General features: G+C 42.1%; 2 protein-coding genes across 2 annotated transcripts in view; one reads left to right on the forward strand and one right to left on the reverse strand.

Annotated features, from left to right (window-relative positions):
- The window catches only part of dnaaf9 (dynein axonemal assembly factor 9), an 84,130-nt gene extending 74,172 nt beyond the window's left edge, over positions 1-9,958 (forward strand). The window contains exons 34-37 of the mRNA XM_060925709.1: positions 427-602; positions 4,755-4,820; positions 5,745-5,838; positions 5,945-9,958. Of these exons, the coding sequence (XP_060781692.1) occupies positions 427-602; positions 4,755-4,820; positions 5,745-5,838; positions 5,945-6,048 (440 nt within the window). The 3' untranslated portion in view covers positions 6,049-9,958. The remainder of the gene's footprint in view (positions 1-426; positions 603-4,754; positions 4,821-5,744; positions 5,839-5,944) is intronic.
- A 3,422-nt stretch (positions 9,959-13,380) lies between these two features.
- On the reverse strand, positions 13,381-22,027 carry LOC132888853 (lim and transglutaminase domain protein ltd-1-like). The gene is made up of 6 exons (XM_060924947.1): positions 21,323-22,027; positions 16,962-17,076; positions 16,647-16,764; positions 16,120-16,311; positions 15,772-15,962; positions 13,381-14,726 (listed from the first exon to the last, which is right to left on the reverse strand). The coding sequence occupies exons 1-6, from the start codon at positions 22,025-22,027 to the stop codon at positions 13,381-13,383; spliced, it is 2,667 nt and encodes an 888-aa protein (XP_060780930.1).
- Positions 22,028-26,931: the final 4,904 nt, after the last annotated feature.

Here is a 26,931-nt window from a genome sequence, read left to right on the forward strand (position 1 = left end):
ACCAGGGTGTTTATTTATTTATTTATTAATTAGTGGCTTTCGCATAAACCCTCACTGCTTTGCTTTCATAGACACAGTTCAAAATAGATGCACGTGGCAGGCATGGAAAGGTTTTGCGTGATACTCTACCAATTCTCTGTTGCTGCTTTGGCAATAGATGGGTAGCAGTTGTCTGTTTGGTTGTTTCATACAACCTTTTCACTGATGGTATGTTTAATAAAAGTACAGTTTGTATTACTTGGTTGCCTTTTTTCATATTTTCTAGTTTGCTTTTGGCTACTTATGTTTTTGTCACACTGACTCTGACTTTAATCTCTGCAAAGTGTGTGATTTTAATTGTGTGTGTGTGTGTGTGTGTGTGTGTGTGTGTGTGTGTGTGTGTGTGTGTGTGTGTGTACGTTTGCCCATGCATTTGGTTGCAAACAGACAGTGACAGGTTGTGGGATGTGAGCTGTAACTCCATCAGTGAGAGTGTGACTGTGGCTCTTGATCAGGTCTCAACCCATAGACCCCAAATCGCACAAACTAGTTACCTGGTGATCCATGGGGTAGGACTCACCCAGAACAGCCTGAAGGACTGGCTCAGACAGTGTGCTAAACAGGTACTCTTTTGGCCAGTTTTGGTTTTGTATTTATTTGAATGTCAAATGTCAGCAACATATAAGAATATAAACTATTCTCAGCTCTTTTATCCATACTTCTCCTAATTTCGGGGAACAAAAGGAACTGTACAGTTAGCTAAACCACTTGTTTCTTGTCTTGTCAGTGTCAGCTCTGCCAAGCCAACCAGTTAAAAGGCCAAAAATCTAGAATAAATCTACCAGGAAAAAATAATAGATAAAAACATTAGCGAGTAAAATATTAGGTGTATTTGTAATGAGCTGTCATATTGTTAAGTGCTTCTGACCTCGTGCAGGGTTCTGACTAGGTCTTTTCAGTGCGTTGGATTGATACGCAATGTTTTCTGACCGCTACGCCCACAGTATTGCCGACACGCCTGTAAAAGTTGCCACTACACTAATAAAAAGACTTGTCAATCTTGAAAATGTGGTCTTTTGTTTAATTTTCTCTTGTTATCCCCACGTGGCGGTGATGGCACTTTGCCATGTGAATGTTCAACAGTTGGACATACTCCACTCCCCATCCACGTAAGCGCCCAGTGCATAGCTGCCCGAGTAGTTCCGTGTGGAGATTGTCACTAATTATGCGAGTCCGGTTTACCTCCTTCCTTATGCTGTGTTCATCATAAAGTGCCATCCGTGTTAAGAGGCGCTTACGCGCCATGCATGTATTACGTGTCGGTCCCCGGCAATTTTTTTTATGATGCAACACGGTGCATTGAACCCGTAGAAGTAACAGTCAGTAGGGGAAGGTACGGTATGAGTTAGATCTGGATAGTCATGTACAGGGTTAGTCAAAATTATGTTAACACTAATGGATTATTTTTCTCCTGAACGTGTGGTGCACCGTGACCATGAAAAGCGTGTCCGAGCTTTAAATGGTACTGTTGCTCGAACAGGTTGAGACCATCCTGTAAATCATCTTGCACATGTGATGTATGTTTTGTGAATAAATGGTTTATACCATTTAAGTGTTAACATAATTTTGACTAACCCTGTATTATAATTGAATGACTGAAGCTGAAAATAAAGCTGACACTTGGTGAACATCAACTGGTTGTCAGTAACAGTGCTGAAAACCTGAGTTCGGAGCAGCCTCCAAACATGGCCACTCCAGACTACACTTCCCAAGCACCACAGTGCCCCTCGTCACCAGAGTTCTAACCTCAACACCTGTCTCTAATTTACTGGCAATCACCTTCCCTATAGAGATCTTGCAGTCACATGACCGGAAAGTACACAGCCGCCATCTTGTCGGTAAAAAACACAGCTGAATACTGCTGCACTCGTGTACAGAATGGCTCAATTTCAACCGACGGACTACACGGCTCATTTTTCTAATGAACAGATAACTAGATATATGTCTAAAATAAACGATCTACAGATTAGTGACCCTTATGGCTTACCGGACGTAGTTTTCACGACCGTGTCAGTGGATATTGAACTGCCAGAGGTGGAATACCCAGACGTGTATAATTACCTCATTAACTTTCCCTCGCTGTTCAGTGGTGAAGCACTGCGTGCTTATAAATCTCTGGACAGTTATCTTTACAGAAATTCAGGATTTGTCAGCGACTCAGATGTGGCATCTTGTAAACAAGAAAATAACAATCCTCATTGGACGGGTAAGTCACTTAAGTATTGAGTATAGCACTGACCAGCCGATTATAGAATAGAATAAGGTAATTCCAGTTGTAATTCCAAATCGTCCGTCTTGTTTATCATGGATCTGGCGTTGGAGAGGTAGAGGCTTAGCAGTGGAGATTTGAGTGGCTGTTTTCTGAGCTTAGTCAACAGGCTGGCTCTGCCTGCAGCCTCGCTTTTGCTTCCGCTCCCGGCGCCGCCTCCTTCGCTTTGCTTCCGATAACAATCCACGGAGACCCCGCTGGTCTCGCTATCTCGTCCAGAATGTTGTGCATGCGATGGAAATCGCTACAAACCGTCATTTTCTGCTGGAAACCAATGTCCAGTAAGTCCATACGGTTGTAGTGGATATTGAAGTCCGGTACAGACGAACAACACGCAAAAATACACACAAAAAACATAAAAAACGTGCACAGGTAGGGAGAGCTTGTAGCCGCAGCCGTTGTAGTAGAATTGTATATAGTAGGGTTTTCCAGAAGAAAAGGTAGAAGTAGAAGCAGAAGTAGAAGGCGGAAATATGGCGTTTGACCGACAAGATGGCGTCTGTCACAATCTGGATCGGCTGTGACGTCACATGCAAGTGCTCCATATAAGCTCAACTCTCACTCTGACTTTGTGAAGTATTGTTCTGTGTCCCTGTGCCTGACTTTACCGAGCCGTTTGACTATCTGCCTGACTTCCCATTATTGAACTCTGTTTATGTTTATTTCTGACTTCATTCTCTCGCCTGATCTCTGATGTTCTGTTCGCCGATCAACTGACCCTTGCCCGTCCCTGATTCCGTCTCCAGTTTCCCAATTTGGCTTTGTTTACAGTTTACAACGCACACGCTCTCCACTGCATTTGCATCCGTAAGTGCCTGCGCCCTGACAGTTGTTCTTATTCAGTGTAGGAAATGGGTGCCCGCCCCACCGCCCGTCGCGGTCAGTTTGCAGCAAGGGCGGAATGAATTTATAAGTTGCCAGCCCCACGGGCAGTCCCTCTTTGAGGGGGTTCATCGTTCTCTCGATATTTCATCATATTGAAGGACTTTTCAAGACATTTTCACTAGATTCTGTTGGTTTGTTTACCGACGCAGGCGCGGCCATATTGTTTTCACTTAGAAATGAAACGAGCGCTCTTATTGGCTGTTGCTTCGGAGGTTCAGCCAATCAGAGAGCTCGATACATACAGCTCAGTGAAATCCACCCCAAGTCTCCCCAAGTCACATCTATGTCTGTGACTTTGAAAACCAGCGTCCTACCACATGAGTTTTGTCAAAATATCACATAAACTTGATTGTTAATTGTTCCAAATATCTGAAAATGTTGTATGACTATCTTGGGATAAAACCACCTGAACCAAAGACCTCTCAAAAACGAAAACAAACTGAAGAAGAGAGAAAGAAAGCACAACAAAAATATGATAAAGATAAGAGAAGGAGAACTGTTGTGGACAGTTGGAAGCAAGAGTTTGACTGGCTGGTATCTGATGACAACAAACAAACTAGCTACTGTAAGGTGTGTAGAGCTGCATATGGGCCCTTGTCTAAACGAAAAACCCAGATAGACTTAGGAAATATGCCAATGGAGCTTTTGTCACTGGTTCTATCAATCTGAAGCATGATGGTTTGGCTGATCATGAGAAAACCATGGGTCACCGGGAAGCCAAGATGTTTGTAGATGGCAAGAATAAGCCTGTTGATACACCTGCTAGCAAGGCATTACAGTCAATGAATAGGTCTGGATAGTGTGCAGGATAGGGTACAAAGATAACAGCACTAACACCACATTATTTTTTGTTAGATAGGAACTCAATCAAACATAGGTCACATATACATTTATATACATAACCACCAGTAATAAATCATAAAACTAAATTGAATATATGAAATTATATGCATGATACAACATTACATGCATTGCCTCTTTTACAATTTTTCGAAAATTATGCGATATTACGGCGGATTATGGTTGAAATTGGGGCAGGCAACTTTTGAGCAGGGCAGGCAACTTTTCAGAGTTGCCTGCCCTGTGGTCTGGCTGATATTTTCCATGAATTTCCTACACTGTTATTCCATTATTATTCCGTAAATATGCCACTTATATAGTTGAATGTTAATTATAATAAGTCTTCAGTCAAAAACAATCACAGCAAATTTTGGTAAAAACAAATTTCATTAATATTACCAAAAAAGATTGACTTTCAGGGAGGCCTGCAAGTGCCAGGAAGTGCACTAGAATGCATCTCCGAGCATTTAGAACCCGTGAGCTTTTAGGAGCTTAAGGTGACCTCCAAACCCCTGTCTGTTATGACTGGTGCCACTACGCTGATACTTTGGTCTAGTTAGAACCCTGCTAGTGTTGTGTTCTGCTGGTGATATGTATCTGGTTGCAACATAATAATGGTGATCCAAAGTTGACAGATTGACAATACAAAAATGGTCACTGTCCATTCACTTAGATTCGGAATTGTCTAGATTTGTCAGCTCACGCTTGTATTGTCTTCCAGAAAGTACCAAAGAAAGCAATGAAGACCAGGCGTAATCTTATGCCACATGAGATCAGAAATATCCATGTGAGTAATGCACCTAACACAAGGTTTATGAAGTAGACACATGCTATGATATATGATCACACACACACACACACACACAGTACCAGTCAAAAGTTTGGACACACCTACTCATTTATAGGTTTTTATGTATTGTGACTAATTTCTACATTGTAGAACAACACTGAAGACATCAAAACTATGAAATAACATATGGAACTGTAACAGTTTGTATGGGTGGGTGGAGCACAGAGGACGGCAGGACAGAGATCAGGTTCGGAAATAGGGCTTTTATTGCCACACTTTTCAGTGAACAACTCTTAAACCAAACAGACACACACACACACACGACCGGCGTCTGGTTCGGGGATGAGCTCCTCTGCTCTCGCTCTCCCTCCTTAAGTAGGGCGCGGTCACTGGGAAGACACACACAAACACAGGTTAATTGACATCAGGTGTAGTGATTCTGCCACTTACCTTCCCTGACTCCACCCTCCTGTCACAGGAACATATATGGAATTATGTGGTAAACAAAAAAGTGTTAAAAAACTAAATATGTTTCATATTTTAGATTCTTCAAAGTAGCCACCATTTACTTTGACGCTTTGTACACTATTGGCATTATCTTAACCAGCTTCATGAGGTCGTCACCTGGAATGCTTTTCAATTAACAGGTGCCTCATCAAAAGTTAATTAGTGCAATTTCTTGCCTTTTTTATGCATTTGAGATCAAATAGTAAATAATAAAAATACAGTAAATAGCCCTATTCCACAACTGTAGTAATCCATATTATGTCAAGAACCACTCAACGAAGTAAAGAGAAATTACATCCATCATTTCCTTTAGACAGAAAGTGTTCTATAATTAATAAAAATAAAGAAAAACCACTGAATTAGAAGGTCTGCCCAAACTTTTGACTGGTATTGTATATATTGATCTGTTTATAGATGAAGAGGCACCTGGAGCCACTCCCTTCTGGTTACTTCTATAACGGCCATCAGTTTGTCAGTTTCTTTGGAGACAAGCAGAACTTCCATCCTTGTATCCTTCAATGAAAACACTACTCTCTGTAGAGCCTTTCTTTGTTTTCACGTATATACTGATTTGTCACTCTGTGCGTTGTGCTTCCTTATATGTGTGCATTCAGTAATGGACCAGTTTGTAGAGGAATATCTGCAGGAGGCCAATAAGGAGATTGAGCTCTTTAACAGTGAAGTGGACCTGTATGCTCCCAGGGATCTCTTTGACTAGAGTTCTTCCTCTGGTCCTGTTCACACCAGGGTGGGGTTTCACTTCAAGATAAATGATTTCTCCAATCAGCTGTTCACCCTACTGTTCACGCGATGTTAAGGGAATAGTAAGACGGGAGGGAGGGGTTGGCCACTTCATAAAGCCACACTATAATTTCAGGGAACCACTGCAAGTGAAAATGATGAGAGATCTTCACCCAGCTCACTACCACTCTGTACTATTCCCTGTGGGACATTCCTTCTGTAAATAGCACATTTAGCATACAATGGGAAGAAACAGAGTGCATATTAAGATGTGGCATGAGCTCATCCATCCATCCATTATCTGTAGCTGCTTATCCTGTACAGTGTCACAGGCAAGCTGGAGCCTATCCCAGCTGACTATGGGTGAGAGGCGGGGTACACCCTGGACAAGTCTTCAGGTCATCGCAGGACTGACACATAGAGACACACAACCACTCACATTCACACCTACGGTCAATGTAGAGCCACCAACTAGCCTAACCTGCATGTCTTTGGGGGAAACCAGAGCACCTGGGGGGAACCTTTGCAGACACGGCGAGAACATGCAAACGCCACACAGAAAGGCCCCCATCGGCCGCTGGGCTCGAACCCAGAAGCTTCTTGCTGTGAGGTGACAGTGCTAACCACTACACCACCATGCCCCTGGCATGAGCTCATATGTATATTAAAATAGAAAAGAAAAAAAAGCAAGCCTTAAGCTAGATTCATAATGGTGGTAGTATATTCCTAGGATCATCTTCACCATCTTGCGATGATCTCTTTAAATCAAGCTCCACTAATGTATTAATCTGTTCTCACATATACTTATAACTCTGTATGTAGGTTTAGTATTGCTGGGACATAAGCATAACAGGTGTAGGTACTCTTCAATTCTCTCTTTCTAGTAAATGTCATTAAAATGTATATAATGTGAATATACTAGTAAGAAGTTCCTGTCGACAGTGCTATAGCTAGAGATAACAATGGTTAGTTCTAGTTCCACTGTAACTTCAGTACCATTATCAAAAAAAGTAAGTGCTAGGATCATAGCTTAATGCTAATAGTGTTTGTCAGCAGGGGCAAACTTATAATCATAGGAGAAGCCTCAGAAGCCCGCATCCAGGGGAGTGCAGATGGGGAGACAGATGTGATGTTCCATCAGTTTGTAAACTCCAGCTGTGGAGCTGTGGTGATCATCTCTCATCTATGGCAGAGTTCAGACAACCAATGGCATCAGACTGAAGTAGCCAAATTAGAAAATTCCACCGGGGTGGGGGTGGGATATGCAGTCGGGGCGGGATGGTTAGGGAAGGGGCAATGGTCACACAGAGTTTGATGGGAATCGGAGTTTTCAGTTGAGTGGGAGGTTTGGCTGTAGAATGAATTTGTAATGTGTCACAACAAGGAAAAGCCTTCTCTTAATGTGAGATGAAAGCTTTCTTGTCAAGCCTATTTTCCAGTTAATGCGTGTAGGGGTTGAGGAGAGTCATCTATTAACTTTCTTTGACTAAAGTGTGGTTAATGTGTGTGTGTTAGAGCGTGTAGTGGTGAATCTAATGTGTCATGTTTGCAGGCAGATTTAGCTCTTCACCTCTGGTCTCACTCCTCTATGCATGTTTACTCAAACTAAATACACACAGCAGGGGAGAAGCAGTGTCATGCTCAAACATACATTCCGATATTTGACCTTGCGTCTGTAAGACAAGTATTAAAGAAGTCAAAAGTATAATGCTTCTAAAGTGAATATATAAAAGAAATGTTTGTGTGAAAGGGGGTGGGGATGCACAAAGACATTTAGACACTGCTGCTCCTCTCTGTGCTGCAAGAATAAAAGGTATGGTAGTGTAATTCTATATGTGTGTTAGCACTCTGTGCGCGCTAGCATATCTCTCACCATATCCAGTATAAGAGTATGTAACAGTTGCTGTGGTCATTAATATGCTAGAGAGGTGGGTTGCTGTTGCCATGGAGATTTACAATATGGCACATTTGCCACTGTCACCATGGAGACTTACCACTTCGTACCTTTTTAGCAATCAAACACCGTTTGCTTCAAGATAGCACAGTTGTCTTAGCATAAACTCTGTAAGTACAGGTTATTATGAGGATGTGTGCCCACTGTGTAGTAAAAGGTGAAGTCAGACCAGCTCACACCAAGTTGACTGATGGAGCTTTTTCACTGAGCAGTTGCTCTGAGATTTAGACCATTTCTGTTGCATCTCAGACACACAGAGCAGCTGTTCTGGGACTATGGGGCTCCATAACACTTCTGTAATCTGTAGTTCAGCGTAGCAGTCATTTTTAGCACATACTTTCTTCATGTGTTAATATGTCTTACTGAGGTATATTTATATTTATAACACAAATGCCTTTCACCAAACTGGTACTACAAAGAGAGAGAGAAAAAAAACCCTCTATTTTGCATACCTAAAGAGAATTGAATTATCTAGAGATGAAAGTGTATTTTTATAAGGCTGTGAATTTAAAATGCAAAGGGGAAAAAAGCCCTATTAAATTAGGGGTAGCTTTCATTCCTGTGACTTATTTCCGAGGCTTTGTATTAGGCTGACTGAAGTGCCTTGGCCAAGAGGAACAGGCACATTGCCAGGCAGAGTTGAGCACCAGTATTGGTGAAAGGATAAGCAGAGTGTTTGTCTTATTTGTGAAGGGTCGGATGCTGGCTGACAAGAGGGCACTGGAGGGCAGCAAAGCAAAACTTTAAACAAAGACACATCAGTGTCAGGGCAAAGCTTAAGCCTGGATTAAGTGAATTGGTTGTTCTTTTAAAGACCTCATATTTAACTGTTGGATGAATGATTGCGAGTTTGGCAATGGGGCCAGTCTTTAGTTTGCTTTTGGAGACAGACCCCACTGAGGCCCTCCAGAATGTCCCTATAACTGCCTGCCAGGTCTTCCTTGACCACTATACCTGTAGAGCTGAGGTTAGAGGACTAAAACAGAGTTTGGTGTCAAAAGAAAAATGAGCTTATTTATGAGAACTTGTTCGGATTATCCCGTTCGGACATACTGTGTACAATTGTATACATGAAGTTCCATAGCATGAAGTTCCATTGCCTTTTTTCCTTGTGTCCGAAGGGGTTAAAGAAAAATATATATTTTTTTAAGCTAAAGGGTCACATCAATGTCCCAAAAGGCCATTCCTTAAACTGAAGCACTTTTTTTTTAAACTATAATGGCAGTTGTCTTGGGTTTAGCCTTTACTGGAACAATAATATTATTCAGCAATATCTTAAACTTACTATCGGTAATAAGGGCTTGTTCCTGATCAAAGCATCTCACACCCATCTGTTAACCACTCTTTGAAATCTGTTCATTCCTAAAATCAGCAGGGGCTATGAGAGACTGTTATTGCTAAAGAGTTTCTTCTTATGTTAGCAGGTATTGGACTACATTGGCTGTACCAACATGTAAGAATTTCCCATCACAGATGACCGAGCCTTGATTGTGCTTGTTATGCTAATCAGGTTATAGTTGGTGGTGAGAGGAGCTTATTAGGAAAACAGAAACTTAAGGGCTAATATATTGACATTGCTGCTCAAGATGTTTGGTAGGGAACAAGCCTAAAGTAAGGAATTCCAGGCCTAAAATAGGAACAGTCAGTATGTTATTGCCTGCACAAAGATGAACACATTCCCATTCCGTCCAGACTGTGGATATGAACATAAAGGAATAGAAGTAATGGCTTTCTTTGACTTTACATCAGAGTATGCAATGTTTGGAGTTCATGCTGTTATTTGTGGTGAAAATGATTGTACCTGAAAACTGCCAAAATGTTAGAGATACACTAATGTGTGTGAAATTTCAAATAATTGAGTTGTATTTGCACAAAACTACTGAAACTCCTGTTTTGTCCTGTGACTTATGCTTTTTATAATATATATGTTGTATTTATGAGATTAAATCAATTAAACTATTTATAACCCACTTACCGGATGTCTTTTTGTGTTTTCTGTTTGTGGGTTTGTCTGCATTTTCTGGATGGTCTCATCATTAGTGAGTCACAATTGTTGGTGTGTGTGGGTGGGTGTTAATGTTTATACCCCTCAGTAATCAATTTGTCACATGGTGATAACATCTTTGAAAATGCCAAGTCCTGCATCAACACAAACCTTCAGAGCCTGCCATTATACACTCTCTCTCTCTCTCTCTCTCTCTCTCTCTCTCTCTCTCTCGGCTGTAAGAGAAATGTTTTTATCTGATAGTACATATCCGTTTTCCTGACCCTTGGTTTTGGTCTCCATCCAATCGTGGCCACATACCAAGCAGCTGTTTTTTCTGCAAAGACAAGCAGACTTGTCAGTCCCTTCAATGCATCCATACTCACATGCCAACACTTCCCTAGATATCTCTACACCAGGACGGCACGGTGGTGTAGTGGTTAGCGCTGTCGCCTCACAGCAAGAAGATCCAGGTTCGAGCCCTGTGGCCGGTGAGGGCCTTTCTGTGTGGAGTTTGCATGTTCTCCCCGTGTCCGCGTCGGTTTCCTCCGGGTGCTCCGGTTTCCCCCACAGTCCAAAGACATGCAGGTTAGGTTAACTGGTGACTCTAAATTGACCGAAGTGTGAATGTGAGTGTGAATGGTTGTCTGTGTCTATGTGTCAGCCCTGTGATGACCTGGTGACTTGTCCAGGGTGTACCCTGCCTTTCGCCCATAGTCAGCTGGGATAGGCTCCAGCTTGCCTGTGACCCTGTAGAACAGGATAAAGCAGCTAGAGATAATGAGATGAGATGAGATCTCTACACCAGCTCCTCACACACAGATCCAAGACACACAGTATTACTGGCACCTTACATCAGCACTACTTGACCTTCTCCCTACAGGCAATACCCACACATAGCAGGTATTGTTTTGACTTCTTGTTTTGAGTGGGTCTGCAGTCCAAGTGCAGACTGAGCTGCTATTTGTTATGACTGCAGCATATAAACAAGGGTGTCCCCTCTGGCCCCTGCAGAGCTTTGGGCCAATATGACACCAGATACGACTCCAATTTGGAAAGAGTTAGACTTTCTCATTTCCTACTATTTGGGATGAGTCCATATACTATGCTGCTCATTTGTCATTTGGTTTTTCTTTGCTTGGTACGAGCATCTCATCTCATTATCTCTAGCCGCTTTATCCTGTTCTACAGGGTCGCAGGCAAGCTGGAGCCTATCCCAGCTGACTACGGGCGAAAGGCGGGGTACACCCTGGACAAGTCGCCAGGTCATCACAGGGCTGACACATAGACACAGACAACCATTCACACTCACATTCACACCTACGGTCAATTTAGAGTCACCAGTTAACCTAACCTGCATGTCTTTGGACTGTGGGGGAAACCGGAGCACCCGGAGGAAACCCACGCGGACACCGGGAGAACATGCAAACTCCACACAGAAAGGCCCTCGCCGGCCACAGGGCTCGATCCCGGACCTTCTTGCTGTGAGGCGACAGCGCTAACCACTACACCACCGTGCCGCCCTGGTACAAACATATTTTTAGTAAAGGTTTTTCAGTAGTAAAATGTGATCTACCAAACTCAATAACCTCAGACAATGAGCTGAGGGATTATGGATGTTCACTTCAGTATTTTGTTCTTTGGCACATAAGCAGTATATCCTGAGCTTTAGTCAGTGGCAGACTGGCAATCTGTGCGTTCTGGAAAAGTCTGGAACGGCTGTCTGGTCTACGGCCGTCGGCCCTATTCAATAACCAAAATTTTCAGTCTATCAACTAACAACAGGTGGCGCTCATGATAATTAATCCATCAATCATTATTCCACAGGCCTAAAAGCCAACAAAGAAGAGTAACATTAGTGTCTGGTAACAGAAAGATGGCAAGCAGAGAACGTAAGGAGAAAGGTGGATGGGAAAAGTTAAAACAAAAGAAAGTGAAGTCACTTGAAGAAGATGCTTCAAAATGTAGAAAGCTCACAGAGCTTTTTGGCAGCAGTAGTAACGTTCATGTCACGTTATCACCGAGAGAGACTGAGAACCAGGTGGACATCCATCCTGGCCAGCCACATGCTGATGATGATAGTCATGATGAGGGGCAGGCAGCTGAGGGAATTTCACCGAAGGAGGAGGTACCGGTAAGTGACAACGACATAAAACCATAGCATAAAACAGGTTACGTAAAGGCCACTCATAGACCCCTCTCATAGTAGGCCAATCTTCTATTGACTGGATTTGCGGTGTGATGATGAGAAATATGTGGTTTATTGCTGTCAAAACAAACACGGAACTACCAAGCAAGCCAATTATAAATAGATAGGCAAGCACAAATGGCCGCGATTTCATATGTTCACCTCTGCATAATTCATGAGAACCAAAGCTCTAGCCTATCATTAACCAAAAGTTTGAGGGGGAGAAGTGTTTTCCATTTTGCCACTATTTATCTTTGTCTTCTCTTTTGTGGTGCGTGGTGGAATGTCTGTGGAATAGGCTACAAATGTTGTTTAAAGGATGATTTGTACTAATTGTACCAACCTTTAATAGCCATCATTCAGAATGACTGCTCAGTGTAATTATTGTTGGCAAAGTCAGTTATAAATATCAGTGATACAGATTTTTTTTTCTCTTTAAAATGCAAGCATAGAAGTGACTGTAAAATAGCAGTATAAAAGACAATGTCTATGTTCATTTTTGTTTAGGAGATGCAAGTGATGTTTAGTCGTTCTTGAATATTAGGTGTTCTTCAGTTCTTGAATAAACAATCCATAAATAGTTCATCTGTGTGGGTTTTGTTATGACAGACAATATACCGTACCACTATAGCACTTTACTATGGCACTATAGTATAGTATACTATAGTATAGTGGGCCTATTTGGGGGGAAAGTCCAGGGCCGTTTTTTGGTCCCAGTCCATCCCTGGCTTTAGGTCATATTTAAACTCTATTTTTTAGCACTTTTTAAGTGGCATGCCATATAAAAGCTGTTCATCAGTGGGCCATGTACTCTAGCCTTGAATCATATTGCTGCTAAACACGCAAAGAGCCCTTTTGTGACTCACATGTCCTTTACAGCTGTACCACACCCTCTTAAAATGTCTATCGTCCTTTACAGCCATCATAAGTACATTAGAAGAGATCCGACTGAGAAAATGGATTGAAAAAACAGAGACATTTAAAATGCTTGTGTTTTGACTTTATTGTATTTAAGAAATGCTTAAATTGCCTTTCTTAACCATTTCAGAAGATACATCCAGTGCAAAACAAACAATTTAACACAAAAAAACCAAAAAGAATTACAAGCAACTTTCTTGCTATAAACAAGCCATGCACTAGACATGCACACATTTACACACATACTTTCTCTCCCCCCCCCCAATCACAGTTTGCTCTCCAGGTTGAGGACATCAAAGGTCATGAGCACAGCCATGTCGCTGGTGTCCGAAGTGGCTGCAGTCAGTTTAATTTGAGGGAGGTTCCCTGTAAAGGCCTTGCCCTCCCACACCCTGCTCTTATTCATTTTTAAATTTACTTGCTCCTCTGCTAACACGCTCACTCTCCGTGCTGCTGGCACCCGCACACGGAAACACACCCAGCTCTGTGGAGCCAGCACACCTCCACGTGGTTCCAACAGCACGCACCCTTTCCCCCACGCTGAATACACACATGGGAATGGTTCTCCACATCTGTCACACGCACTTCGTAGCACGTAGTCACACAGTGGTGCGTAGTCTTGCTGAGGGGGTGTGCGTCCATACAAACCCAAGCGATAGACTCCAGGCTGCGGTACACACACGCTCACTGTCACTTTGCTGTCTGTGAACGTGAGCAAAATGTGTCGTGACAGTGGAAAGACGGCTTGATTCAATTTTTCTTTGTTCTTCTGATATGACTCTGCACTGAGGACTGCATGTATTTGCAGTTGTGATGAGGTACAGTGGAAAGTAATATTACAGCGACCCTGAGACAAATTCACCAATGCTCCTGTGTGGCTGAAGTGAGACAGTCCGGCTGCTTGAGTGCGCATTCCTGGTCCACACCAATGACTAAGATCAGGGGGGTATAGCATGTTCTGATTCACTCCTAAGCCTCTGCATCGCAGCAAGAAATTCCCTACATTCTGAAAGGAACCACTTCCATCATCGTAATCACGCACAAACACAGAAAGACGGTAATAGCCTTTGTATGGGCATTGCACGTTGCATACTAGTTGCTCTGCTGCTATTTGCAATGCCAGGCAGCGTTTAGCCAGAGCAAAGTCAAGTTCAGGGTGTATGAGTTCACACACCATCATCAAGGGGCGTGAGGTGTGTAGCACCACCTCACACTCTCCTCTCTCACAAACCTCCAAAGGGTCTTGGTTTGACACACTGCAGCCCTTCACCCCATGCACTTCTGCATTGTACCCTAAGCCCCAACTCAGATAGGGGTTAGCAGGCAGTGACTGGCTCTGCTGGACAGCTGGACACTCCAGCTCCAGAGTACAGACCCAGAGGAGAGTGCCAGTGTCATCTTCTGGTCGCGCAAACAGCTTCAGCTCATAGGCTCCTGGCTCTGGTGGCAGCAGACGAAGACTCATGCCCTGCTGTGTCACTGACAGCAAACCACAAGAGCCATCGACCTCATTCTGTCCTGCAGCTCCTGTCTCCGGGTCCTGCTGCCTGAGCTCGTAGGCAAAGGTCAACCGTCTGCATGAGCTTACAGACACAGTTGTCTCCCCATCGTCTGTGGGAAACAGAAAAAGATTTTACAAAATATTAAAGGCTTCTTAGTCAGGTTCAGTGTTCAAACTAGACAATCTCAGTTTTGGAAGGAGTTGCCTAAACCAAGACTACTACGACTACTAATACTACTACTAATAATAATAGGGGGCAGCATGGTGGTGTAGTGGTTAGCACTGTTGCCTCACAGCAAGAAGGTCCTGGGTTCGAGCCCAGCGGCCGACAAGGGCCTTTCTGTGTGGAGTTCGCACGCTCTCCCAGTGTCCGCGTGGGTTTCCTCCGGGTGCTCCGGTTTCCCCCACAGTCCAAAGACATGCAGGTTAGGTTAACTGGTGACTCTAAATTGACTGTAGGTGTGAATGTGAGTGTGAATGGTTGTCTGTGTCTATGTGTCAGCCCTGTGATGACCTGGCGACTTGTCCAGGGTGTACCCCGCCTTTCGCCCGTAGTCAGCTGGGATAGGCTCCAGCTTGCCTGCGACTCTGTAGGACAGGATAAGCAGCTACAGATAATGGATGGATAATAATAATAATAATAATAATAATAATAATAATAAACTGTACAATTAGGGTGGGGTGAATTGTCCTCCACTCATAGCATTTCTTACAATGTCTGTATGGAAACTATGTTGGTGGTAAGGGAGTTATTTGTTTTCACTTTTGCATTTTCCTTTCAGTGTTTATATATTTGTATCCTTTGCTGTGTGCAGAAGGTATTCTGTCACTGTTTCAGGAAATTTTAGTAACAATAACATATTGGTTCTCTTTCCCCTGAGATCCTTTAATCTTTAATGCACACAATAACTTCACAAACAGAAGAAGAATGTTATTTCAGGCCTCTCTGATGCATGGTTCCAGAGTTATGGAGAATGTTTTAAGGAGCCAGATATTAACTCAGTCTGTACTGTATGTCTATGCACTGACTGTTTTTCTACATGCAAATCTTTTTCTATTCTCCTCTGCATTATTGAGAGTGTGGGTGAGAACAAACATTAATTCCTTTATTACTATTTATTTTGTGTAAAATATTTGTACGTGTGGGTGTGTGACCTGTGGTTATTTTGTACTGTGTGGGTTGTAGAAGGGTCAGCCCCAGTGTATAGAATGCTGAGGTCTTTAATGGTATCAGTTCAAACTGTTCCAGAGAGATTGGAGTATCCAGCAGTTGCCAGTTCTCATCATCAGGAAAATGAGAGTTTATAAATTCTCTCGGCTCAGTCAGGAAGTAAAAATCATCAAATCTAAGAGACATAACACAGAGTTTTTTACCATGTCTTCTCTTTAAACAAGCAATGAATAGCAATGTTAGTAAGTATTTAGCACTTATCTTTGTACATATGTTTGCTCATGTATTTTGTCTACAGGTGTGATTATTGCACATACTGACAGAAGTCTAACCTCTTAACAAAAGATTTGATGTCCATGTTGACAGTGCCCGCCCCCCAACAGGCATCCAGAAGCCCCCACTGCCCCTTCACCCACACAGCATTCCACATGTGGTCAGAAGGCTTATCAGCTAGCCTGTGCCCAGGCCAGTGCCCAAGGCCCTTACTGTACCCACTCACCTCCTCACACTGAAGACCAACTTCTCTGAGGAATACAAAGAGAAAACAAGTTCAGCTCAGTCGATACTTCAGGTGAACTCAAAATATTTATGGTCTCATGGTACACTGCTCTAATGCTAATGCACACGGAATTGAGAGAAATTGAGAGAACAAAGCCTCCCATGAATGGGCAAGAGTGGCCACTGAATGATTTTATTAGCATTAAAATATTATACTGTATGTTATTACTCCATTGTATGCATTGTTGCTGAAAAAGGTATGGCATATTTATAAGAGAATGTGAAGTGGTCACTGAGATGGCTTGTCCATCACCATCACAGTCCCAACATTCTTCATGTTAGCAGTCTTTGTGTTTGTCACCTGCACATCTCCAGACAGATGCTGGAAAATCCACTGCATACTCCTCGGCCCTCCTTAATGACTTCCTCTGGGGTGCAGAGCTTTGGGGAAAGACCGAGGTACCCATCCAAATCATATTCTGCACACACAAGCACACAATATATTCCTGGAGCCCCATGCATCATACATTTTTATGATTTTATGTTACAGTACTTGTGCTTACTACATGCACTGTTTGCTCCATTCAAGAAAATAAAAGCAACTCAAATGTTTCAGCTGTTCACTTAATGTTTAGATTCTCTTCCTGTTTCAGTGAAAGTGTGTGTGTGTGCTTACCAATATTATGGCAGAGCCAGACCCATATGGCCCTGATTTTTTCTAACTCATTTCTGGCCCCCTGTGTAATTTTGCGAGCAATGCTCTGAGGTGAGAACACTCCCTGCTCTTTCAGCTGAAATATACATAAGAACTGAGATCATTTATCATTATATTGATTAATTAGACAATAATATTAAAGCTTATTTCATTGCGCTGTTCAGAAATTCTACCTAGAAATTAAAGCAAGTCTAGACACTAGACATGCCTCTGTCTGGAAGAAAACCATCATTTCGGTATGCCATTGTTTCTATGAATCACTTGATATTTTGATTATATCAACAATTATGAATGCTTTCACTGAGTTGGCGGTACAACTTGTTCTATGTAGCTACACACATTGCCAGGCAGGGATGGGAAAAGTACTGAGTAAATGCAAAGTATAGACAATGTGTCAAATTTGTATTCAATTATACGTGGAAGCATCCAGCTAGGAATGCACTCAAGACAAAGTAAAACAAGTTGCCACTTTTAAATGTACTGAAGTTTTACTTTTTACCTCAAACTGCCAGTAAATCATTTTCATTTTTCTGTTTTGCCTGAAAACATCATCTAATCTCTGTAAGCATGCTGGTCATATTAAATGATTAACCTGACATTGTTTGTTAATGAATCAATCAGTAGGGAAATATCCTGTAAATAACCAAAATTTACTGTTGGCGAGAATTTCACCTGCTCCCTAACCAATGATGTTAGACACTGGAATCAATGCTAGTTAAACCCTCTTTCACAATATAGCATCTTATGTTCAGAAATTAGCTAAACATACCTCAACATGCTTTTTCAAATTAGATGGAGTTCATGCTTTCTTGGGAGGCCAATGAAACACCTCATGTTATACATGTCTTTGCTTACTTCAGCATATTGAAACATTGAAACACATAGATATCCATATTGTTAACTACACTGTGTAGCATGAGAAGGTCAATGCAGATTATTAACTGGCAGAATTCTTGATATTTTTTTTCTACATTGATTTAAACTTAAAACTGAAATGATTGGATGCTAAACCAGGCCCATTCCATGGATATACAGCGTACAGTCATTGGATGGATGCAAAAAGAATCCTTTGTGATTTGTAATGAGTATAAATAAAAATGTTAGGAGTAAAAAGGAAGTTATTTTCTTGGATATGAAATTAGCCAAGAGTCAAAGTCGTCAGTTTCAATCATATACAAAGTAAAAAATGCCAAAATAATACTTAAGTAGAGTAATGAAGTACAATTACTGAAGTATTTTTCACCCTGGTCATCAGGCACACCGACTGATAAGGTGCGTTTTGCAGGGCAATAGTAATAGCTGTTGAAAAGGGACCACCATAGTACTTTTAATGATCAGGTATTATTTTGGTGGTGGACCGTTCATAGCACAGCAGTGACACTGTCATGATAGTGACATGCTAGTGTGTGTAATGCTGAGATGAGTGTCTCAGACACAACAGCACTGGGTTGAGAAGAGTTCACTAATGAAAATATCCAGCCAGTAGCAGTGCAGTGGTCAGAAACTGAGCACTGATGAAGGGCAAAGGGACAATTAAAACAAGCTGTTCTGTAACTGTACACAGATATGAACACAAATCAAAACTGAACACAAAACTAAACCTTGAAATACATTTTATTTTATAACAGTAGACACCAGCACAGAAATCTGGATGTAGATCTAAATTTTAATGAATAACTTTTTGAGATGACATGAGAAAGAAACCTGAAGATTTAAAAGGGAGAGTGGGAATTTGATCATTATAGTAAACAGTGAGATAAAAGAAAGCCAAAGAGTGCTAGACATGTTGAAGGAATGTTTGGTGTGATCATATCATGAGCAGAGTCAAGGGATTCTGCAGTATTTATAATCACATCAGGTGATCTTAAAATGTGTAAGTCTATGGTCGCCAAGTTATATTTTGGTGTAAACTTTTTGGCGTAAACTTTTTTGGTATGTGTAAATCCAAATAGGAACTCTGTCAGGTGTTGTATGTTGGCACCACTTAAAAGGAGGGCCAAAAGATATGTACAACAAGGGCACACTGGAACATCGATGTCGGGCTACTCCCCCCTCCACAAACCTAAGAGATCGCATTAGAGAGTGGGAGGAAACTGCCTCAGAACACCCAAGTTTACCGAACCTCTCTATGCCATGAACTTGGATCTTTGTGTGAAGTTATTTAACAAGGAAGTACCTGTGGCTTTTGATTGAAGCAGATGTGGCAGATCATCATCAACCAAATTTTCACTCAGGTACTGTGGGCTGAGGTACTTTATATGCATACATTACTATATGTGCATATATTTAGATATGAACCTACTGGAAGATCCAGACAGCAAATCATTACAACAGCCCACATTGGAGATAATAAGAGCATGAATTTTTGAGATGGAAAAAGACTATCCTAGTAATATCTTCTATCTGAGCTTTAAACGAGAGAATGGATTCAATAATCACACCAAGATTTTTCTCCGCTGCGCATGATGTAACTGAAAGGTCATCAAGTGTTACTACATAATTAAAAAGCCTACTTCTAACTGTCTGTGGCACTAGTAAACTTCTGTCTTGCCAAAATGAAGTAGGAGGAAATTACTCAGCATCCAGTGTCTAATGTCCTTTACACATTCCTGAAATTTAAGCTGGTGACTCTCTTCGGATTTGCAGAAACGTACAACTTTGTGTCATTAGCATAGCAATGAAAGCTTATTTTATGAATATTTAGAAATAACTCTACCCAGAGGCAGGATATAATAATAATAATAATAATAATAATAATAATAATAATAATAATAATAATAATAATAATAGCTTTGTGGAACACCAAAGTTTTATATGAACAGAGATATCACATTACATTATATAACAGGCATTTAGCAGACACTCTTATCCAGAGTGATGTACAACATACCCAGAGCAGTCTGGGGAGCAGTTGGTGGTTAGGTGTCTTTCTTAAGGGCACTTTAGCCATTCCTGCTGGTCCAGAGAATCAAACCAGTGACCTTTTGGTCCCAAAACTTCTTCTCTAAACTTTAGGTCATGGTTTCCTCCTTGATGTTTACAAATTGAGGTGATCCCAAAGCCCCAACAAAATGTTTAATCTCATGATTCAAAAAACCAACATGTACCACCACCAAGTAACATGTGCCCATCATGTCATGGGTACACAACTCTGATCAGAGACCAATATTAGGTAATTTACTGCTTTAACCCATGCTGTCTCAGTGCTGTGATAAGGCCTAAATCCTGATTGAAGTATTTAATGTATATGATTCCTATGAAACTATGAGTTCAGTTGCTGAGGTACAGCCTCCAAAATATTGGCCCCTCAGCCAGTGCTAAGGGAGGAGTTTATTTTGAAATTTTATCGCCTCTACTGGTATTTGGTGAAAATACATAGGTAGTGGATCTAGTACATAAATTGATGATTTAGAGGAGATCAGTGAAATTAATTCAATATATTGGATTGGAGTAAAGGATTCTAATCACTCCACTGAAGTGGTGGGATTGGTCTGTATACTCTAGTTAGGTAGTATGGCAGAGTGTGTTTTCTCAGTGGAACCTCCAAAAGTTTTCTCCCATTATCCAAGCACATGCAGGTAGGTGGATTGCCTCTATTAAATTGCATCTCGGTGTGAATGTGTGTCCCATCCCAGGTGAATTCTCCTGCCTTGCATCCAGTTTTCCCAGGATGGGCTCTGGAACCACTGTGACCCTGACCATGATAAAGGGGTTACTAAGAATGCATCAGTAAAAAATGTTAGGTATCAGGTTGTCTGAAATTATAATTCATACTTTGAATTTTTTTTTCATGGGAAAAATAAATAAAGCCATTGCTAGTACATACCATTACATCTTTGCATCAGTGCCTGGCTTTATCCTAGATTCATGGTAGTTGTGTTTAATAAAGAGACCAGTTAATGTAAACAGTATTTAAAAACCCATGCTGCAACGGATACTGTGCAATACCAAGTAACATGTGCCCATCATGTCAGTGCTCCACCATACAAGTAATTTCTGGTTAGTGATGATTATAAGGTGTTTGAGTGTGTGTAACAATGAAACAGTGACTATTGTTATAGGCCTAAAAACTTTATCCATATAGGTGGACCTGTGAAAATGGCAAATGAATGTAGCAACAAAGCAGGTGCAAGTAACTGGCAACTCAGTGTATACTGGGTATCATCACTTCGTGAAATATTCGGTATGGGCATAGTTCAAATACAACAATAATACAATGTACTAATAAATATAGTTTAATGTATTCAACACTAGCATTTGGCTACCAGACATTTATTAAGAAAAATATTGATTGGCTTCGAGTGTGTGCGTGCGTGTGTTACCTCCCTCCCTTTGCTAATTACGTGTGTGTCTACTTTGTGGAAGACCCCAGTACTGCTGAACAGCTGTCTTCTTGGCTGCCTCAGACAGGAGGAGCGTATGGGTAGACCAGCTTTCCTGGGCTGTATGCCAGGATTAGTGTGTGAGAGAGGCTTTGCTGGCTTTTCTTTATTGCTTTCCACTGTGCTCTTCTTCCTTACAGTCACACACTTTGCTGTGCTCTCTGCAGAGAGCTGACGCTTTGTACTAGGCCGTTGTTCTTCATATTGCAGGCTTGCCCATTTCTCAAACACAGTCTTGTAGGAAACCTTGCCTTTTGACTGCCTATTCTCCATTGATAGTGAATCCCTTTTCTGTTTATCAGAAGTCAAATAGGTTTTAATGGTGCCGTTTGTGCTTGCTGGAGGCTCTGAATAAGCACTGCCATTTACAGAATAGACCATATCTATGTTCTGGAGGTCAGGATCTGTGCTGAGAGCTTGTGCTTCTCTGACCTTGGGTACAGACACTGTGTCCTCATACTCCAGTTTTGAGTTGTTTTGGTTTGGATTATTATTTGGGTCCTTTGCTGCCTTTAGTGTTCCTTGGTCCAGCTGTTTGATGCCTTGGTGGGATCTCTGCTCTGCAACTGGCTGTTCATCAGGTTGGCCATGGCACAGTGAGGAAGAAAAAGGGAAGGAGAACTTCTGAACCATGGCATCTGTCATCTTGCTGTATGAAGATACATAAACGCATAAAGACAGTTTCTGAAGTTAGGTTAGGCAGATATATTTGAACATTTGTGTAAAACATTTTATTGAATACTTTTGGCAAAGCACAGAAATGATGTGAAGTGTGATGCACTTCAAAAAAAATAGAAAAACACAAAAACATATGATTTTCAGGTAAGCTCAAGATCTTACTTTGATTTAGCTGTTCTCTCCAGGATGCAAATATATTAATCCTCAATTGCCAATTAAGACAGGACATAAAGAATAAAGAGATGAATAACAATCACAACTTTTGTTCTCTGTTGTAAGGGGGTTCTGTATATATCTATCCCCTCACTTGCCGTATCCACCCCTCAGAAGGAATAACAGCCTAAAAATATATTTGGGCTTAACAGAAGAGCCAATGAGCGAAAAGGGAAGGCAGCAGAGGGAGGGGGTGTTAGTAGATGTTGGAAAGGGTGACAAGGGTGGCATGTTATAGATAAGAGTGTAAAGAAATGTGTACACAAACATGATTACAGTAGGTATTTGTCTTTAATGCATTCTAAAATATTCTGCAAGTGTGCATAAAGCAAAATTTAAAAAGGGAGCCAAGAAAAAAAAAGTGAAGCAGGTCTGAGAAAACAAACCCACTTTACCCGAGGACAATGACCGTTGCTTCTACTGAAACAAGTTATCTCCATTCTTCCTATTGCTGTACTTCAGTAAATATAAATCACTAATACCCAGAGGATTCATGACCTCGATGGATACTGTATCTATGTGCATGAAAACACATCAATTCTTATCTCTATACATAGAGCTTCTACTCTTAAACGCTGTCCTCAATGACTCAGAGTCTATGTTAGTCAGCCTGCCTGGGGTCCTCAAGGGTCTTCTCACATACAACACTCTAGAAGACCAAATTACCACTGAGCAAATTATCCACCAAATGCCTGCCAGTATGGCCTCAGTGAGGGGTTTATTTACATTTCTCTTTCTACTCTGGGCAATACATTTGCCTCCCCCTGGCCTGTATCCTACATACAAGCAAGGCTCACCTGCCATTTTATATTATACCACTGTATGCCATTACATGCTTTATGGGCTAACTTTTGTACACTGTACAGGTTTTGAACATCTTTGTGGTCTGCATATTTATAAATGTGGCTATGTGCACATCCATCCATTATCTGTAGCTGCTTATCCTGTACAGGGTCGCAGGCAAGCTGGAGCCTATCCCAGCTGACTATGGGCGAGAGGTGGGGTACATCCTGGACAAGTCTCCAGATCATCGCAGGGCTAACACATAGAGACAAACAACCATTCACATTCTCACCTACGGTCAATTTAGAGCCACCAATTAACCTAACCTGCATGTCTTTGGACTGTGGGAGAAACCGGAGCACCCAGAGGAAACCCATGCAAACACAGAGAGAACATGCAAACTCCACACAGAAAGGCTCTCGTTGGCCACAGGGCTTGAACCCAGGACCTTCTTGCTGTGAGGCGACAGTGCTAACTATGTGCACATCGACTGGGAAAATAATCAATCACTAGGTAACTTAGTCTGCACTCCTGGAAAACCTGGCTATTGATGTGGTTCATGTAGGAGTGTATAAGTTACCAATGATTGTATTATTATCTCATCTCATTATCTCTAGCCACTTTATCCTGTTCTACAGGGTCGCAGGCAAGCTGGAGCCTATCCCAGTTGACTATGGGCGAAAGGCGGGGTACACCCTTGACAAGTCGCCAGGTCATCACAGGGCTGACACATAGACACAGACAACCATTCACACTCGCATTCACACCTACGGTCAATTTAGAGTCACCAGTTAACCTAACCTGCATGTCTTTGGACTGTGGGGGAAACCGGAGCACCTGGAGGAAACCCACGCAGACACGGGGAGAATATGCAAACTCCGCACAGAAAGGCCCTCGCCAGCCACGGGGCTCGAACCCGGACCTTCTTGCTGTGAGGCGACAGTGCTAACCACTACATCACCATGCCGCCCCTGTGAGAATGTAACCCAGTTATTAATTCCAAAGATCTGCATGGAACTCGTATTCCATGTGGCCTACTTTTAACCCTATGGCTGGACACCCAAGTCAGGATAAGACACTAGCTCAAATAATGGCCCGGTTCTATTGGCCAGGGAATCGTGGAGGTGTGCGGCATGCCACAAATGAATCCAGCAACCACTCCAAAGTGCATTTGCACTCTCTTCCCCTGATCGAGACCCCCTTCGAAAGAATTGGTATGGATCTCATTGGGCCATTAGATCGGTCTGCATGAGGGTATCACTATTTAATCCTAGTGGACTAATGCAATGCTATACCCAGAAGCAGTCCCGTTGGGCAACATTTCAGCACACAATGTGGCAGAGTCACTGTTTAAATTATCTCCCAAGTCGGGATTCCCAAAGAAATCCTGAGTGACCAAGGCACTACATACATGTCATGCACACTGTGGGAAGGCTGAGTTATTGGGGGTTAAATCCATCCACACCAGCATTTATCACCCACAGACACACGATTTGGTCAAACAGTTTAACCAAACTCTATAAAACTTGATTCGTAAGTCTGTAAGTGAATCTACACTTAATTGGGATAAATGGCTCAAGCCCCTGTTGTTCACAGTACGAGAACGTGGTGTCTAAATTCGATGCGTATCCAATGTCTTGCATTGATGAGTTGCTTGATCAGTTAGGCGCTGCTCACTTTTATTCGACACTGGATTTGACAAAGGGATATTGGCAGATCCCCTTGACTCCTCTATCCCGAGAAAAAACAGCTTTTTTCCACACTGTTTGACTTACATCAATTCATCATCCTTCCTTTCGGGTTATTTGGCGCTCATGCAACGTTCCAGCAGTTCATGGACAAAATCCTCTGTCTGCATGCCACCTATGCTGCCTACCTAGATGACATTAATGTTATATATAATGATTGGCTGTGGCACCTAAAACACCTCAGGGCTGTCCTGGAGTTGTGGAGGCATTCAGGCCTCATGCAAACTTCTTCAGGTTAGCCAACTGGGTGGGTGAAAGTATGGTATCTGAGTTTCCACTTGGGTCATGAGCAGGTGCGTCCTCAAATTGACAAGACTGCAGCGATTGCAGCCTGCCCAAGGCCCAAGACCAAAAAGGGGGTGAGACAGTTGCTGGTGCTGGCTGGCTACTATCACAGGTTTATACCTAATTATTCGGATGTTGCCAGCCCGCTGACTGATTTCACTAAAAAGGGAGCACCAGATCCGGTCTAGTGGACAGAGCAGTGCCAACAGGCGTTCACTAGGGTAAAGGCTGCACTGTGTGGAGGCCACTTTTACACTCCCCTGACTTCTCTCTCCCTTTTATTTTGCAGGCAGATGCATTGGACAGAGGGCTGAGGGCCGTTCTGTCCCAGAAGGTGGAGGGAGAGGAATGCCTGGTGCTGTACATCAGCCACAAGCTCTTGATGCGAGAAAATCAGTACAGCACCACAGAGAAGGAGTGTCTGGCTATCGAGTGGGCAGTCATCACCCTCTGGTACTATCTGCTGGGGCACTCTTTCACCCTCTGTTCCGATCATGCCCCGCTCCAGTGGCTCCACCGCATGAAAGATACCAATACACGGATCAACTGTTGGTATCTAGCCCTCCAGCCTTTCAACTTTGAGGTGGTCCACAGGCCAGGGGCACAAATGGTGGTGGCAGAAAACATTCAACAGAAGACATACCGTACTACAACGGGTTCCACCCTTATTGTTTGGCAGCTTGTAAAATAGCAGTTTATCACGTCTTAAATCCAGCACATCTTGTTATTTTGCATACAACTACAGCTCACTTTAAGTGCTATTATCCATAAAATTTATCCATAAAATATTCATTCCTCAAGATAAGCTATCTCTGATTAAAATGCAGTCTCCTCCATTGACCTCGCTTTAGCTTTAAATATAGGATACAATTAATTGTTATATTTATACATTTAATATTGCACTGTAAAAAAAAATTTGTTGTTTTAACTTAAAAAAGTTAGTGCAAGGGCTGCCTTAAAATTTTGAGTTCACTGGAATTCACATAGTAAGTTAAATTGTTGTGAACTTACTATATTAATTTCAGTGAACTCAAAATTTTAAGGCAGCCCTTAAAGGGATAGTTCGGGATTTTTGACATGAATCTGTATGGCATCCCCATCAATAGTGTCGTGCAAACACACTGACTTACCCCTGACAGCATCCTGTGAGTCCAGTTCTTGTCCAGTTTTGGTCCAGACGAAAGTAGTCCGGCAAGTTTGTTGGGGTCACAAAAGTAAAACGTTTTTCGTCTCAAAACAGTATGTGTTCAAAAGAGTGATATATTTGCATCACAAAACCGTTGCCAAATAAAAAGTCAGACCTTGAAATCGCTTGGCACTATTTTCTCTCCCTTCTTATCACTGCGCGCTGCCGCCAGATGACAGCCACGGCTGTTTCATTCATTGTTTTAGTGATGGGAATTTCGGCTCTTTTGGCTCTTCTTACTATAAGGAGCCGGCTCTTTTGGAAGATTTTTTATAATTATTTCTCATGACTTGTACATTCACATCGAGTACACATATCAATGCAAATTAACACGAAGGGATTTACTAGACCAATTTATATCTGGAACTATTTTCAGCCACAGCACAGGCAAAGCACCGCTGCAGGCGCAAAGACACCGCGCAGCGCCTGAAAACGGGTGCGCAGCGCCTGAAAACCCGTTTTCAGGCGCTGCGCGGTGTCTTTGCGCCTTCCTTTTCCTACCTATTCCTTTAATTGCTGCAATTAACTAGTTAATTCTGATTCTATTTCTCCTCTGTTATAATCTGTCCTGCTTTTGAAAAGATCCTCTCTGGGGGGACAGATGCTGCCACTATACACATCCTCCGTGCCATGACGTGTGTAAGCCGTGGATCGAG

Source organism: Neoarius graeffei, chromosome 7, assembly GCF_027579695.1.
Source record: "Neoarius graeffei isolate fNeoGra1 chromosome 7, fNeoGra1.pri, whole genome shotgun sequence".
NCBI lineage: Eukaryota > Metazoa > Chordata > Actinopteri > Siluriformes > Ariidae > Neoarius > Neoarius graeffei.

What these genes read in the sequence shown, in the direction of transcription:
- LOC132888853 (XM_060924947.1), bottom strand. Translation starts at nt 22,027, where the DNA reads ATGACAGATGCCATGGTTCAGAAGTTCTCCTTCCCTTTTTCTTCCTCA. An exon ending in ATCTGTCTGGAGATGTGCAG is followed by an intron (nt 16,312 to 16,646) that starts GTGACAAACACA and finishes TGTATTCCTCAG; the next exon opens with AGAAGTTGGTCTTCAGTGTG. An exon ending in ACAGTACAAAATAACCACAG is followed by an intron (nt 14,727 to 15,771) that starts GTCACACACCCA and finishes TGTTTCCCACAG; the next exon opens with ACGATGGGGAGACAACTGTG.